The sequence below is a fragment of the Anolis carolinensis genome, chromosome 3 (assembly GCF_035594765.1).
Source record: "Anolis carolinensis isolate JA03-04 chromosome 3, rAnoCar3.1.pri, whole genome shotgun sequence".
Classification (NCBI taxonomy): Eukaryota; Metazoa; Chordata; class Lepidosauria; order Squamata; family Dactyloidae; genus Anolis; species Anolis carolinensis.
The window spans coordinates 30,554,312-30,571,713 of NC_085843.1; the positions used below are offsets into that span (position 1 = coordinate 30,554,312).

A 17,402-nucleotide genomic window follows, 5' to 3' on the forward strand; every position below is an offset into this window, starting at 1 on the left:
AACCCCCAGAGTTAGACACGACTGGACTTAATGTCTGGGGAAAACCTTTACCCTTGACCTTAACTACCACCAATTCCTCAATACTTTATTTCCCATACCACCAGACTTCGCCACAGCAACGCGTGGCCGGGCACAGCTAGTATATATATATATATATGTGTGTGTGTGTATGCGCATGCACACGCACACACATGAATATATATATATTAATATTAATATTATGTTGTAATACAATGTAATAATAATTATAATTCACTATTATAATTGTATATTTATATTACATGCAATATTACTAATAATATTGCAATATAGTTGTATAATATAATATATTGTATGTATATATACTTGTAAACCGCCCTGAGTCCCCTTCGGTGTGAGAAGGGCGGTATATAAATGTCGCAAATAAATAAATAAAATAAATAACACGATGTTTTGGTGCTTAATCTGTAAAATCATAACCTATTTTGATGTTTAATAGGCTTTTTTCTTAATCTCTCCTTATTATCCAACATATTCGCTTATCCAACGTTCTGCTGGCCCGTTTATGTTGGATAAGTGAGACTACTGTACTTTTTATCTTTCCTTTTGCGCGATGCATGCTGGGGAATGCTTCCATGGAGGGGCGTGGCCTAAACGCCGGTCGGATTCCACGTGGTGCTGCGTGCTGCGCTCTCTTAAGGACTTAGAAAAAGGGGAGGGGAGACTTTACGACGGCACTCTCCTTTTACGACAGTGCCGTATTCCGAGGGGCGAGATACCGGCTCTTGTGGCGCTTGGGGTCTTCTCAGCCGGCTGAGGGAAGAAGACGAAGGCGGAGGAGGAGGGGGAGGAGGAAAGCGGCCTGCACCCTCAGCCTCCGCGCCCCTGGGCCTTCCTTCCCTTCCCCGCCGCCCCGTCCTCCCTCCCGCCTAGCGACGCCGCCCTTTCCTCCCTCCCTCTTTCCCTTCCTCTCACCTGGATGGTCTCCTCCTTCTCCCCCCCGGTTCCTGAGGCGAAGGCTCGAGGAGTCCAGGCCTCTGAATGAAGATGGACTATGACTTCAAGGTGAAGCTGACCGGGGAGCGCGAGCGAGTGGAGGACCTCTTCGAGTACGAAGGCTGCAAGGTGGGCAGGGGCACCTACGGGCACGTCTACAAGGCCAAGCGGAAGGACGGGTGAGTCCGGGCAGCCCTCTTCCCAGGGCTAGAGGTCTCTGACTATCCCATGGCTGCCACCAACCGCCAGGACGCCTCCCTAGCAATCTAGAGCCTGGCATAGGCAAACTTCGGCCCTCCAGGCGTTTTGGATTTCAACTCCCACCATTCCTAACAGCCTCAGGTCCTTTCCTTTTCCCCTTCAGCCGCTTAGGCGGCTGAAGGGGAAAAGGAAGGGGCCTGAGGCTGTTAGGAATGGTGGGAGTTGAAATCCAAAACGCCTCGAGGGAGGGCCAAAGCTGGCCCATGCCTGGTATAGATGCATCCTAGTGCTGTCCTCCCCACTTCATCTCATAGCAACTTGTTACCAACCTTACTATGTGTTGTTGAAGGTTTTCATGGCCGGGATCACTGGGTTGCTTTAAGTTTGTTGTCGAAGGCTTTCATGGCTGGGATCACAGGGTTGTTGTATGTCTTTCGGGCTGTGTGGCCATGTTCCAGAAGTATTCTCTCCTGACGTTTCGCCCACATCTATGGCAGGCATCCTCAGTAATAAAAAAACTCTAAAATCAAAACAGTAGATGAGAACCAACACTCTGAGGGCAGAGGGCAGCTAATGACTGAACAAAGGGTGCCCCCAGGCAAGAGACAAAACCTTTCCAATGCTAATTAGGGTGATTAACTGAAACATTAATGCTGGCTTCCCAGTGACAAAGGACTCTTGCCACACCCTGGACTCTACACAGATATATATTCTTTCCTTTCCTTACTTAGTTTATCCATACCTCACAACCTCTGAGGATGCCGGCCATAGATGTGGGCGAAACGTCAGGAGAGAATACTTCTGGAACATGGCCACACAGCCTGAAAGACATACAACAACCCTGCTTTAAGTTTTTCTGGTTGTATGGCCATGTTCCAGAGGCATTCTCTCCTGTCGTTTTGCCTGCATCTGTGGCAGGCATCCTCAGAGGTTGTGAGGTCTGTTGGAAACTAGGCAAGTGGGGTTTATATATCTCGAATGTTCAAGGTGGGAGAAAGAACTCTTGTCTGTTGGAAGCAGGTGTGAATGTTGCAATTGACCACCTTGATTAGCATTGAATAGCCTTTCAGTTTCAATGTCTGGCTGCTTCCTGCCTGGGGGAATCCTTTGCTGGGAGGTGTTTGAGGGAATTTCTTGGGAGGTTCCCAAGGGAATCCTTTGTTGGGACATGTCAACATAGGGACCACCAAGCGCAGCATTGACCTAAGACAAATCAAGGAACAAGGGAGGCACCTCAGACTAGCTCAACCACAGAGGTCAGCCGTAGCAGAGCACTTGATGAACCAACCTGGACACAGCATATTACAGTAGAGTCTCACTTATCCAACATAAACGGGCCGGAAGAACGTTGGATAAGTGAATATGTTGGATAATGAGGAGGGATTAAGGAAAAGCCTATTAAACATCAAATTAGGTTATGATTTTACAAATTAAGCACCAAAACATCATGTTATACAACAAATTTGACAGAAAACGTAGTTTGATACGCAGTAATGTTATGTTGTAATTACTGTATTTACGAATTTAGCACCAAAATATCACGATGTATTGAAAACATTGACTACAAAAATGCGTTGGATAATCCAGAACGTTGGATAAGTGAGTGTTGGATAAGTGAGACTCTACTGTATTTGAGAACACAGAAATGCTGGAACCACTCTAACAACCACCATGTCAGACTACACAGAGAAGCCATTGAAATCCACAAGTGTCAAGAGTCAGACGCCAATTAGCGAACAAAAATAGAGTTTATTCAGCAGATAAGCCAAAAAGTAATGTTAACACAGAAAAAACCTTGAAACACTTGACTATCAATGCTTCAAGAGCAGTTCAAACAAAAATATAATTCAGCAACACAAGCAGGTAAAAACAAAGCTAAACAAACTTAGTGCAAACTGCACTTTCTGAGTCCAAGCCCTGCCAGCCGGCTCTAGTTTTCAAAGGGACAGTTCCCAAAAGAAAACACCAAATTGGTCAGGAAACAAACAAACAAACTAAGAATGCAGTAGACTGCTTCCACAATGTGGATAAAGCCGAAGGCTCCAAAAGGATGGTGAAAAGACGTCATCCGGGATTCCAAGGTCAGGTCAGGAGATAACAGCGGTGTCCAAAGAGCAAGCCAGGAGTCAAAAGCCGATAGTAGTCATCAATCACAGGGCGAAGGCAGTAGCAAGGTCAAATTCCGGTCCAAGGTCTGAAGAGGGTGCAGTCATCCAAAACAGGTCCACGATAAGACACAGCGAGAGCCAAGCTAGGTGATAACAGCAGATTCAAATCATAGTCCAAGTCCAGTCTTCATGGAAACACAGAGATCCCAATGGCGCCTCAGCAACACCTTGCCACACGCAAAGTGCAGTGGCCAAACATTCCCATTTTATTCCCCTTCCTCCTGGGTGACCAAACACTCACACCCAAACACCAGGTGTCCCAAATCTACTCCGAGTCTGAGCTCCACACAGCTAGAGCTCGTGGATCTGGAGTACCTAGCAATTCGTCAGAGTCCCAATCATCCTGCCCACACTTAGCCCCATGAACACTTAAAGAACCATCCTCCCTTCTCCAAGCATCCCAATTGGGATCAGCTCCTGCAGAAACCCCAGGTTCAGAAGTATCCATAGACCCCAAATCCCCAGACATCTCTGGTGGCTGTGCCCATTCAGTGCCCGCTTCCCCAGCCACCACCTGTTCCTCAGCATCCATCTCCCCATCTGAATCTTCCTCAGAAGATCCCCCATATAGCTCTCTAAGTCGCTTCCTGCGCAACTCCTCCAGTGAACCCGCATCACGAGGGTTTTTTCTTCCTCTTCGAATTCCATCCCCATCAACCATAATCCCCGAAGGCGCAGTCACAACAACAAGCATGTGGACAATTTCAACAAAAAGGAGGAAACTGTTAAAACTGACAAAATCTGGCTACCAGTATTTAAAAAACTCTAAAATCAGGACAATAAATAAAGAACACCACTAAAAAACAGTGGAATTCCAGACATGAATCACTCAGGGGCAGCTAACACCTCCCAACAAAGGATTCCCTAGGCAGGAAGCAGCCAGACCTTGAAAATAGAAAGGCTATTCAATGCTAATCAAGGTGGCTTCTTGCTACATTCGCACCTGCCTCAAACAGAGTTATTTCTCCCACCCTGGACATTCCACAGATATAAAAACCCCAACTGCCTAGTTTTCAACAGATCTCACAACCTCTGAGGATGCCTGCCATACATGCAGGTGAAACATCAGGAGAAAATGCCTCTGAAACATGCCCATACAGCTTGGAAAACTCATCAACCCAGCCTTACTAGGATTTTCTTACACAGGGAGAGAGCCATAAGTTTGTGCGTGCGTGCATTGGAGGGCATTAGGCAGGTGCTTTCTCTCCCTCATTCTCCTCCCTTCTGTTATGTCAGAGCAGCCGAAGTGGCTCTGTTAAGCCTATTACATCAAGTAGGTGTGTGTTTAGTTTTCATGTGGCATCTTAAAGTTGGGATGGGCAACTTGCAGGACTCCAGATGTTTTACAAAAGCATGACCTTTTAGAGATCATAACCTTTTAGAGAAGAGACAAAAACCCATTTGAGTAGAATCTTCTCAAGTGGTATACCACCAAATGTAATTATGCAAGGCAGTTGGCTTCAGTTGTTAGACTAAATAACTTGTCTCTGGACTGTTAGGAAACATAGAATATGCCAATGTATAAAAATAGCAATTCTTCAGTGTCCATATCTACTCTCATAAAATAATTTGTTTTATGTTATGCACTGAAGAGACAAAATAAAGTTGACTTTGGTAAAAATAGCATTTGGTTTGCTCACAACCTTCATGTATTCAGCATACACAGGTACACAACTTATCAGTCAGTTACAGATATGAGATAGTTTCTATGTGCCATATGGTCACAACATCTCTCTTAGAATAAACAGCAGGCAAGTGTTTGCAAGTCCACGATCTGACCAGTCCGAAAGTCTAAAGAAGTCTAATAGTCTGTGCTCGGCTCAGAGCAGATCACATGGTCAGCAACCCCTTCCACAACTTCTCAGGAAAACATAGAGCAAAGAAAGAAAGCTGCATTCTAGAACATACATACAATAAGTAAGCAACAGGATTATAAACAAAATACTAGAGGAGAATTGAAGAAGGTTGTAATTTTCGGCAAGATGTTGCTGTACCTCCCTGCTTATCAGTCCTAACCAACATAATTACTGGAGCAGCCCTGAAAGCTAAGTAAGTAAAACTTCATTTATATCCCACCCAATCTCCTTGTGGTGACTCAGGGTGGCTCACAACATAAAAGGCAAACATTCAATGCCATAAAAATACAATAATAAAACAATACAACTAAGCAATATAAAACATTAAACCATAGAAACAATCCTATAGAGAGCAATAAAGCAATAATAATAAATTATATTAAGGTAACATACTCCAAAATCCATATAAGGCTCCCAACATCTCTGCCGCTCCCCCCCCCCCCCGCCCCATAGCATGACATTGTGTGCAAACTTTTAAGAGCCCATTGTCATTATGGAGGTATGTTTTAATATTTGTATTTTACAGAGTGTTTTAATTAAAACGATTATGTGTTAGTTTATGTTTTAGTAATGCTGTAACCCGCCTCGAGCAATGAGGAAAGGTGGACAAGAAATAAAACCATTACTATTATTATCACACAAAATGTTCCAGAAGGCTGAAAGGAAAAAGAGACGATTGGGGGATATGAAAGACCAAAAAGCAAATAAAGCCAAAAACGTTTTGATCATCAAATTTTTACCTCCCCTTCTTATCCTGAGTTGTGGTGAGGAAATAACAAAATATAGGTACAGATATGTCTGTGTTCTGCACAACAGCATTCTACATGTGAGCTTTTCCAGTTCAAAGCTTGCTTATGAGTCTTTAGAAAATATAAAAGCTACATTATTACAAGTTATATTATTTCATCTGTTTCATCTGAAAAGGTCTTGATAATAGAGAAGCCTCTCCATAGCTTACTGTCAGAATTTTTTTCAGCCAAGGTAGCAGAGATATGACAGAATCTTTTCTGTGGATGTGGCAGGAATAGGACCTGGTGCATTTGTATGTAAAACCCTGCTTTCCTGTAAGTTGTGGAATTTCCTTCAGCAGAAAGGTGTAGGCTGATCTTCTGTTCTTCCAGCCTATATTATACCTCAGCTACTTTTATAGCATAATCTGAATTTATCTTTTAATGTGCTTCAGTGCTGGATTTAATAGTTACCATCTACTGACCGGGTTGTTGTATGTTTTCCGGGCTGTATGGCCATGTTCTAGAAGTATTCTCATCTGACGTTTTGCCCACATATATGGTAGGCATCCTCAGAGGTTGAGAGGTATGGAGAAACTAAGCAAGGAAGGTTTATATATATCTGTGGAAAGTCCAGGGTGAGAGAAGAACTCTTTGTCAGTTGGAGGCCAATGTGATTGTTGTAGTTAATCACCTTAATTAGCATTGAATAGCTTCATCCCCTGGCTTCTTCCTACCTGGGGGCATCCTTTGTTTAGAGTCGTTAGCTGCCCCTGGTTCCCATGTCTGGAACTCCTCTGTTTTCAAAGTGTTGCTTCTTATTTACTGTTCTGATTTCTGAGTTTTTTTTTAATACTGGTAGCCAGATTTTGTTCATTTTCATGGTTTCCTCCTTTCTGTTGAAGTTGTCCACATGCTTGTGAACTTCAGTGGCTTCTCTGTATAGTCTGACATGATAGTTGTTGAAGTGGTCAAGCATTTCTGTGTTCTCAAATAATATACTGTGTCCAGGTTGGTTCATTGAGCACTTGACTTTCCACAGATATATATAAAACTTCCTTGCTTAGTTTCTCCATACCTCACAACCTCTGAGGATGCCTGCCATAGATGTGGGCAAAACGTCAGGAGAGAATACTTCTAGAACATGGCCATACAGCCAGGAAAACATACAACAACCCTGTGATCCTGACCATGAAAGCCTTCGATAACACATCTACTAACCGTTTCTCTCTCTGACTTCCAGCAGTATTGCAATTCAGAATTGTTTTTCTACTTGCAAGTGCCTGTGAAAGGGTGGATAGTGAGGTCATCCTAATAATAAGATGAAAGCTATTTAAAGTATCTCCAGAACATGCCCTGTCTCCTCCTATTTATCTTCTAACAGTAGTTGTCTGTGTAATTAACCATTAACAATGCCTCTTGTGTTGTCATTAGAACATTCTTGAGTTCATACCTGGCCTCCTTGGGTACTTGTGATTTTCTTCCTTGTCCCCCCCCCCCCCCCCCCGCCCAGCATTTCTCATCTTACACAGTACACAACATTTTTCTAAATCCTTCAGGTAACAGCCGACATATATCAGTCCGTAGAAATCCTGTTGTGTAATCTGTTGCAAGAACCCCCTCCCAGTTTTACTCTACTCAAAACCCAGACTTTTTCCCAAATAACATTGGATTTCCATGATTTGCCACTTTTCCCCCTTCCTTGGTAGCTGCTCTTTTCGTCACAATAATATTTGGTGTTTGTTTTTTCCTGATATATATCAGATTTCCCCTTTGATGTTGGAGGAAAAATGGAATCAGAACAAGAGTTTTCCACAAAAATATTTTGGGAAATATACCTAGTAGAGAAGAATTTTTAGCCACAATTTACTGGTTTTGAATCACTAATACAGTTAATATACTAACCGCTACACAATATTTTAACAATATATCTTGGAGGTTTAAGTTGATTGTATAGATGTACTTCAAATTAGGTTATGGTAATAATATGTCATATTTTTTAGTTACGTAATTTTATTCATTTTTAGAGAGAAGAGGTATTGCCTCTGCTATTAACTTTGCAGGTTCAATTCTGTATGTCTAAAAGCTCACAAGGTCTGTCTTGTATTTATTTGAAGTCTGCAAGTAATAATAAGTAAAATGTTTTGATTCCGTCTTCAACTCCAGTTAGGATGTACATTGTACCTTAATGATTTTGTGATTTCAGGTATTGATTTCTAAGCAGATAATAGTTTTTAGAGTGATTCAGCATTATACATAAAATTGCTTTTTATTATTAGTAATCTTTTTCATGATTTCATATTATACATTTTATCATTATATATTTTATATAGATTTAAAAGGGAACAACATATTGTATATAAGTTTACTCAGTGTATATATATTCATCGCATAAGTAAACCTTTGGAGTTGAGTCCATTTGGTCCCACACAAGGTTCTATCAAGGAAGGAAGTGATTTTCAGACGAAACCCCTTCATTTGTTCACTTCCCCCATCAGTTCTGATAGATCGATGGATCCTTTGCATTAGCTTTATCATGGCTGGCTATATAGTTACATGTAAACTATATATACATGTAAAAGTTTAGAAATTTTGTTTAAAAATCAATTTATCCACAGGTCAGTAGTGTACCTTAACTCTATCAAAAAAGAGGAACCATCTCTTCTGCAACTAGAATTACAAAAGGCAAGAGCTTAGTCCATCCTAGGAGAATCTAAAAGAAGCATCAGCCTGCTCTATTCTCTCTGTGCTGGCACTGCTTATGGCCTTTTTGAATGCCTTGGGAGGGAAATGACAGCAGAGTTGACTGGCCCCCTTGGTAGCAGTAGTGTTTTTCTTTCTCCTCAGAATGACACTTGATTTGTCTGTGGATCATATCAAATTCCACAATTTGGGCTCCCAGATCTTTCCTTGACTAATATAGGGTTGACGTATACATGTGTAAATTCGGTACTAAGTTTTTCTGAGTGTCTCCATTTTTATAATTGGAAGCAATATCTGGCTTATAACACTAGTATGATGACCTGTTGAATGTGTGTCTAATTTAAAATACTTGGTTTTTAAGTCACTTTAGTTTTCTACTTTCCTTATTTTTAGAATTGTGAGTACAGTAGAGTCTTGCTTATCCAATATAAACAGGACGGCAGAACATTGGATAATAAAGAGGGGTTAAGGAAGACCCTATTAAACATCAAATTACGTATGATTTTACAAATTAGGCACCAAAACCTCATGTTTTGCAACAAGCTCTGATAAATAGCAGCTCAACACCCTAGAATCATTGTCACACACAACACACCCCCACCTAAATTTTTTTTATTACATTCCAACAATTAACAAAATTTTAGCGATGCATGTCTTATTTCAATATACATAATACCAAAAGTAAGTAATGCTTAAATGACATTTTAAACGATCCTTTGGAATGTAACACCCACCCCCCTCCCCTCCCCCGTTCCCCCTCCCCCCTGGAACAGCAATTCAATATATTATCATTGTATCATTTTAACACCTAAAATTAGTCCAATCCACCCCACAGCCAATTGTTCTTAAGGAATGCCCAACGAGTTGATGAACAGAAAAAGCAGTTCAATATATGCTAATGTTATGTAGTAATTACTGTATTTATGAATTTAGCCAAAACATTGCAATGTGTTGAAAACATAGACTATAAAAATATTGACTGCTAAAAATGGACTATGAATAAAGATAGAATTGCATAAAATGAACTTACAGTAACAACATTGTCAGAAGTTAAACCCATAAAATTTCAGTCCTGTGAAGATTTTTTTAAAAATCTGTGATCCTTGCCTGCCTAGAGGAAACAGCTGTGGATCCAGGTGGAAGGCAGACTGCGTTGGATAATACAGAACATTGGATGAGAGACAGTTGGATAAGTGAGACTCTGTCGTATTCACATTCCCTAAACCAGGGGTCCCCAAACTAAGGCCCGGGGGCCGGATGCGGCCCTCCAAGGCCATTGACCTGGCCCCCGCCCTCAGTTTTATAATATGATATTTTAATATCAGTTTTAATAATATAATATATTGTATATACATATAATATTGATAATATTATAATGTTATACAGTATAATACTAATAATAATACCATATAATAATATTAATTATATGTTATATATAATACTAGCTGTGCCCGGCCACGCGTTGCTGTGGCGAAGAATGGTGGTATGGGAAATAAAGTATTGAGGAATTGGTGGTAGTTAAGGTCAAGGGTAAAGCTTTTCCCCTGACGTTAAGTCCAGTCATGTCTGATTCTGGGGGTTCGTGCTCATCTCCATTTCTAAGCCGAAGAGCCGGTGTTGTCCGTAGACTCCTCCAAGGTCATGTGGGATGACTGCATGGAGCGGCGTTACCTTCCCACCGGAGCAGTACCTATTGATGCACTCACATTTACATGTTTTTGAACTTCTGGGTTGGCAGAAGCTGGGGCTAACAGTGGGGGCTCTGTCAGTTCCCCCAATTCAAACCTGCGGCCTTTCGGTCCAGAAGTTCAGCAGCTCAGCGCTTTAACATGCTGTGCCATCAGGGGATATTATTTCCTAAAAGTTGTGAATATACAATATTTCTGATTGTTTTTTTTTTGTCTGTTGGAGGCAAGTATGAATGCTGCAATTAGGAAAAATGATTAGGATGTAATGGCCTTGCAGATTTAAAGCCTAGCTGTTTCCTCCCTGAGTGATTTTTTGTTGGGAGGTGTTAGCTGGCCCTGATTGTTTCCTGTCTGGAATTACCTTGTTTTCAGAGTGGTGTTGTTTGCGATATTTTATATGCTTCTACTGTCTGTGGCCCTGAGAAAACAGAGGATTGGCCAGACTTTGATGATGGGAATCCTTTGTTGGGAGGTGTTAGCTGGCCCTGATTGTTTTCTGTGTGGAATTCCCCTATTTTCAGAGTGTTGTTCTTTATTTAGTGTTCTGATTTTAGAGATTGTATTGTTCTGTTTTATTATACCACATTAATTTTTATATATTCTGATTTTAGTGTTTTTGAATACTTGGAGCCAGATTGTATTCATTTTCACGGTTGACCGCAACACAATAATAATAATAATAATAATAATAATAATAATAAGGATAGTAATGATAGTAATAATAATGACTTTGGTAATACATAGTGCTTCACTGCCTTCTCAGCTTCCTTTCTGGAAGAATCCTTTCTTGGGAGGTGTTAGCTGGCCCTGATTGTTTCCTTTGTGGAATTTCCAATTTCCTTGCTTTATTTACTTTCTTTATTTCTTTATTACTGTCCTGGTTTTAGAGATTATATTGTTCTGCATTATTCTATCCTAGAAATTATTTCATATCAAAGTAGAATCTCACTTATCCAACATTCGCTTATACAATGTTCTGGATTATCCAACGCAGTCTGCCTTTTCATAATCAATGTTTTTGTAGTCAGTGTTTCAAATTCATTGTGATATTTTACTGGTAAATTTGTAAATACAGTACAGTAGAGTCTCACATATCCAACATAAGTGGGCTGGCAAAATGTTGGATAACCGAATATGCTGGATAATAAGGAGGCGTTAAGGAAAAGCCTATTAAATATCAAATTAGGTTATGATTTTACAAATGAAGCACCAAAACATCATGTTAGACAACAAATTTGGCAGAAAAAGAAGTTCAATACGCAGTAATGCTATGTAGTAATTACTGTATTTATGAATTCAGCACCAAAATATCACGATGTATTGAAAACATTGACTCCAAAAATGCGTTGGATAATCCAGAATGTTGGATAAGTGAGACTCTACTGTAATTACTACATAGCATTACTGCGCGTGGAACTACCTTTTCTGTCAAATTTGTTGTATAATATGATGTTTTGGTGCTTAATTTGTATAACGATTACGTAATTTGATGTTTAATCAGCTTTTCCTGAATCCCTTCTTATTATCCAATATATTTACTTATCCTGCCGGCCTGTTTATGTTGGATAAGTGAGAGTCTACTGTATATTTATAATCTTATATTATCTGCTTAGAACTGGATTATATGAGGCCCCTTCTTCACAGCTGTATAAAATGCACACTGAAGTGGATTATATGGCAGTGTGAGGTCAAGATAATCCAGTGCAAAGCAGATAATATAAGATTATAAATGGGTTATATAGCTGTGTGGAAGGGCCTTGAGTCTACACTGCCATATAATCCAGTGCAAATTAGATAATCTGTGGAAGAAGTCTAAGTGAGGCCTAAATCGGCCTGTCCCCTAACTGAAACCTGGCTGTCCCTTGGCTGGTTGCTAGGCAACCAAGTGGGCAGAGATTAGCCCTCTAAACTGGCAGCAATTGGATAAAAACATTTATTGCTCTCCCTCTAATTAGGACTTTATTTTTCTTTTCTTTTTGTTGTATCAACCTAGAGGCGTGGATTATGGGTTGTGTTGTCAAATTTCGAGGTTGGGGGGCCTGTAGTTTTGTTGTTTTGTCCACTGCCCTCTTTTATATATATAGATTACAATATAGTGGTATAGTTCATTATAGTAAAATATAATGCTAATATTGTGCTATGCTAATAATATAAAATATTGTACAGTAGAGTTTCACTTATCCAACATAAACGGGCCGGCAGAACGTTGGATAAGCAAATATTTTGGATAATAAGAAGAGATGAAGGAGAAGCCTATTAAACATCAAATTAGGTTATGATTTTACAAATTAAGCACCAAAACATCATGGTAGACAACAAATTTAACAGAAAAAGTAGTTCAATACGCAGTAATTTCTACGTAGTAATTACTGTATTTATGAATTTAGCACCCAAAAATCACGATATATTGAAAACATTGACTACAAACATGCGTTGGATAATCCAGAATGTTGGATAAGTGAATGTTGGATAAGTGAGACTCTACTGTATGTACATACAGCTGCTCTGAGTCCCCTTCGGGGTGAAAAAGGTGGGATATAAATGTAGTAAATAAATGCAATAAATAAATACTTAATTTTAGACTTAGCTTCGCCCAAAGACTGAAAAGACTTGAAGGCACACAACAACAACAATCCTAATTCACTTGACTGTGTCATTGGCCAGAAGCAGGCCCACACTTCCCATTGAAATCCTGATAGGCTTATGTTGGTTAAAGTGGTTTTCATTTTTAAATATTGTATTGTTCTTTCATTGTTGTTGTTTTGTACTACAAATAAGACATGTGCAGTGTGCATAGGAATTTGTTCGTTTTTGTTTTTTCCAAATGATAATTCGGCCCCTCAACAATCTGAAGGATTGTGGACCGGCCCTCTGCTTTAAAAGTTTGGGGACCCCTGCCCTAAACCTTTGTTTTTTGAAAATAATTGTTCTAATGTATAACAAGCAGAAACTGCCACTGAAAAATCTTAGTCCGTATTCATGTCTAAAGAAGCAAAGATGTGAGTTGAAAAAGGAGGGGGACTTGTCTTTCTTGGAATTTGAACCACATTGCATCCTGGTTCTGTGGGGTATGATTTACTTGTTGTGAATATGAATTTTAAAAATAAGATTTAATCAGTTTACTCAATATCACTAGCCTTCAAAATGTTTATTAGCCTACTATGAGAGTAGTAGCCTCTATATAGCAGAAGACAGCTACATCTTTTGCTGCTTTCATAGAATCATAGAGTTGGAAGAGACCTCATGGGACATCCAGTCCAACCCCCTGTTAAGAAGCAGGAAAAATGCATTCAAAGCAACCTCTATTGCATAGGAATAGAGGGTAGGAGAAGCAGTCGAAATAAACTTTGAATCACTGTGCCATCCTAACCGTATCCATTGTTGTTAGATATTTGAGGCTAAGCAGGCTTGGAGCTGATAAGGGCTTGGATGCAAGACTACTATGGATCTTGTGAGGCTAGGAAATAATCTTACTTGAATCTTTGCTGACTATTGCTAGTCAGGATTCAGAGCAATGGGGTAGAGAACATAGAACCTCATGTTTGTAAGTAGATAGAGAAAGAACTGAGAATCCTTTGCTCTTCCCTCAGAGAGATCCCAACTGAACATTAGGAGGAACTTCCTGACTTTAAGAGCTGGTCAGCAGCGGAACTTCTTCAGATTGTGGTGGAAGCTCCTTTTTTTGGAGGCTTTTAAAAAGAGGTTATATGGCAATCTGTCAGAGGTACTTTGATTGTGCTTTTCCTGCATGACAGGGGTTGGACTAGATGGCCCATGTGGTTTCTTCCATCTCTATTATTCTATGAATCATATAGAAGAGCACTTTGCTTGTATCCTTTTATACAGAAAGGAGCACAGAAACCAAGGGGATTAACAGAGGAGGAATTATCAGTTATCTCACCTTTATGTACTTCAGTGTCACCTGTGGCTGCAAGGCTACTTTTAATAAATACAATGATTTTTCAAAACTGGGTTTCCCAAGATCTAAAAAATCTCTCTAAATGTGAATATTTTCCCACTTTGATTTCTTTTCTACATAAATTATATTGTCAATTAATGTAAAAGTGGATCTTCCTTCAGGATTTATTTCTATCTTGAAAATGTCTTGGCTACTCTGATTCATGACCTGTACAAGTATGACTGTTGGTTGTCCTGGATTTTCCTACTGTTATGGATTATCAATCATACTTTTCTGAGCCTCTTTAAAGTAGGATTCTCTGTCTTTGTGTTTCTAGATGTTTGGACTTCTGCCATCACGGGCTTTGTCTATGTCAAGTTAACTGGGGTTTGTGAGACCTAAAATCCAAAACAACTGAAGAGCTGAGTTTGATAACCTTTGCTTTGGAACCCTGGGAGTTAGGACGTTCTACTTTTGTTTTACAGGAGAGTTCCAGAATATAATGCTAAGAAACTGGTATTGCTCTTAAGGGGAAAGGCACATTTAATCTCCCACATTTTAAAACATATCAATGAAATTAATGGGTATAGTTGTTTTGAGTGTCTGGAATACAGTGAACAGAACAGGACAATGGCATACTAAATTCTCAACTGTTATTAAGTTTTGCGTAAATTATTTGTAGCCATCTAGTTGTGAGACTGGTGTTCAACTAGATTTTTAATTTCCTTTTCTAATAAATTCCCAAAGTAAAAAAAGTGCACCTCTATATATCAGAATTTATTTATACTTTCCTTTTGTAAATGTACGGACACTCTGAGGTTGCCTGATTTGAACTATGCATAAAACATAGGATGAGATAAGAGGGCAGGAAAGCCTTTTTTCTCCATAGAACCACACTTTGGTTAGTTTTAGGGACTGACAGAAAGAGGAGCAGACATATGAACTGGAGGATAGTCCCTCAAAAAGAGAATTACCAATACGATAATCAAGTCAGACACTCAGTCGCCAAAATGAAATACAGAGTACAAATCATTACAAATTTGATCTGCAATGCCTATCCCCCCATGGCTTTGTGAGCTAATTTTTTTTTCTGTACTCAACTATTTTTAGTGCAAGTTTATCACAATGAAGATCATGCCTAGTTGTAAGAATCCAATTCCTTCTAAGAATCACAATGTATAACTTAATTTATAATGTTTTCGCTACCATTATCAGCAATGTAAAATCTCACTTATATCAACTTAGCTTGAAAGCTTCTTCTGAATATTCCAGAGAGTTAAACAACTGGCAGTTCACACTTTACTCATTTAGTATTTGATCTACAGTATACCAGATTTTCAGTATTGATTAAATTGTAATGACAGCGTCAATTGTCTCTTTTGAAACTGTTTATCCACAGTTCATCTTAACAGTTGTATATTCTTCAGAACGTTTCTCCATGATGGATTTATTTAAATCACCAAGAGGAGAGGCTGAACATTGATTTCAATCACATACTTTATAATTCTAAAGCATTTTTAGTCTTCAGCCAAAAAAAAAAAAAAAAAAGCTCCCAGGGCTACTACCAAATACTAAAAATCACTACCTACTGGCCCACTTGCAATCTAAAACATGACAAAAAAGGAAAAAGGATTGGGAAGGAGGATGGCAATTCACATTCTGGCCAGGTTTGTCTAATTTCACACCATTCATGCAATGAACCAAAGCACACGATGTTGGACAATCTTGGTGCTCATGTCCTGGGAGAGCCACAAAATGGAAGTAGAATACTAACAACAGAAGGAGGTATTCCCCTACCACCATAACTGGCCATAGCACACAATTGTGGCAAGTAGTAAAGGCAGTACAAATATACCAGTACTGGAGGAGAAGGCAAATAATGCTATTCTTCACGGTTCTAGGGCAAGGATCTGAAGTAGTCTTGTGTATTTGTATGGAATCACTACTCATTTCTATTTATACCAGTCATATGTCCCTGTTTCTGTCAGCTGCTTATGGAAATGAGCTGTTCCATCCAGGGTCTGAAAAAATTTTTGGGCCTTGGGTGGCAAAGCGCCAAGGCCCTCCCATCCAGGCCCGGCACTCGGCTGTAGGCGCTACTTATCGGGCCTACGAGCATCAAGCACTCGACTTGACAGGCCCTGGGCTTACAGTTGAGCGCCGAGTGTTCTATGCTTGTAGGCCCGAAAGGCAGGGCCTATGAGCATCAAGTTCTTGATGGCTCGTAGGCCCAGCTCGCAGGGCCTACAGTCAAGTGCAGAGCACTCAATGCACGTAGGCCCGGCAGGCAGGGCCTACTAGCATTGAGTACTACCATCCCCCCCCTTTTGTGGTGGAAATAATATGTCTTTAAAGTGGATCCTTAGATTTTTCTGGAGTTTTATTCCTAAACCCCCCCATAGAAAAGTCAATAGGCGTGAAGTCCCATTATACACAATGGTGTGGTAAAATAGTGTCCCTTATATAAAATGGTAAATGTAAAGATTGCTTTCTGGAATTTGTTTTGAATATTTTCAAGCCATGGATGATAGACTCCATGGAATCTGTGAATAAGGAGGGGTGACTATACTTGGTAGGTAAGAATTCTTCACTAGGAATTCTTACTTAGGAACTGGTCAGAGTCGGTTTCTCACTTAGGTAAGTAAGCCTCACTCTCCTTGAAAAAATCAATACATTTCTGAGATGCTTCTAATCAGATTATTTGATTTAATTGAGATTAGGGGAAGTTTATTACTCATGTTTTTCACATTGGGCTACTAAGATTGTGACTACACCCTTCCTGGGCTTAGTGGGTAAATGGACACACATTTCATTAGAATAACTACTTTATTTTATATTGCATTGCCCTTTATTGCAGCATGCTTGTGTATAAATTAATCTCATGTATAAACTGAGGGCAGTTTTGGGGGCCAGAATTATGGATTTTGATATGACTCATGGATAGGTCAAGGGTCATTCTGCAGAGAGGGGAAAAGGCCAGTGATGCCTCAGGAGGCTAGTCAACCCTGGTTGCCACCATCAATTTCCTACCCTGGGATTCGAAAAGGCCAGACGTGGTGCCACAGAGAGAACAGAAAGGGTCTGTGCTTCTTCTAGGTCAGTGCTTCTCAACCTGTGGGTCCCCAAGTGTTTTGGCCTACAACTCCCAGAAATCCCATCCAGTTTACCAGCTGTTAGGATTTCTG

The 17,402-nt window shown here is 40.0% G+C and overlaps 1 protein-coding gene across 4 annotated transcripts in view; it reads left to right on the forward strand.

The window, feature by feature from the left end:
- Nucleotides 1–682: 682 nt before the first annotated feature.
- Nucleotides 683–17,402, forward strand: part of cdk8 (cyclin dependent kinase 8) — a 63,951-nt gene continuing 47,231 nt past the window's right edge. For 2 of the 4 annotated variants that reach the window (XM_062974662.1, XM_062974663.1), the window contains exon 1: nt 690–1,154. In XM_062974662.1, coding sequence (XP_062830732.1) covers nt 1,021–1,154 — 134 coding nt within the window. In that variant the 5' untranslated portion in view covers nt 690–1,020. Of the gene's footprint in view, nt 1,155–17,402 lie in introns of all 4 variants that reach the window. The other 2 variants (XM_062974664.1, XM_062974665.1) reach the window with 2 other exon arrangements.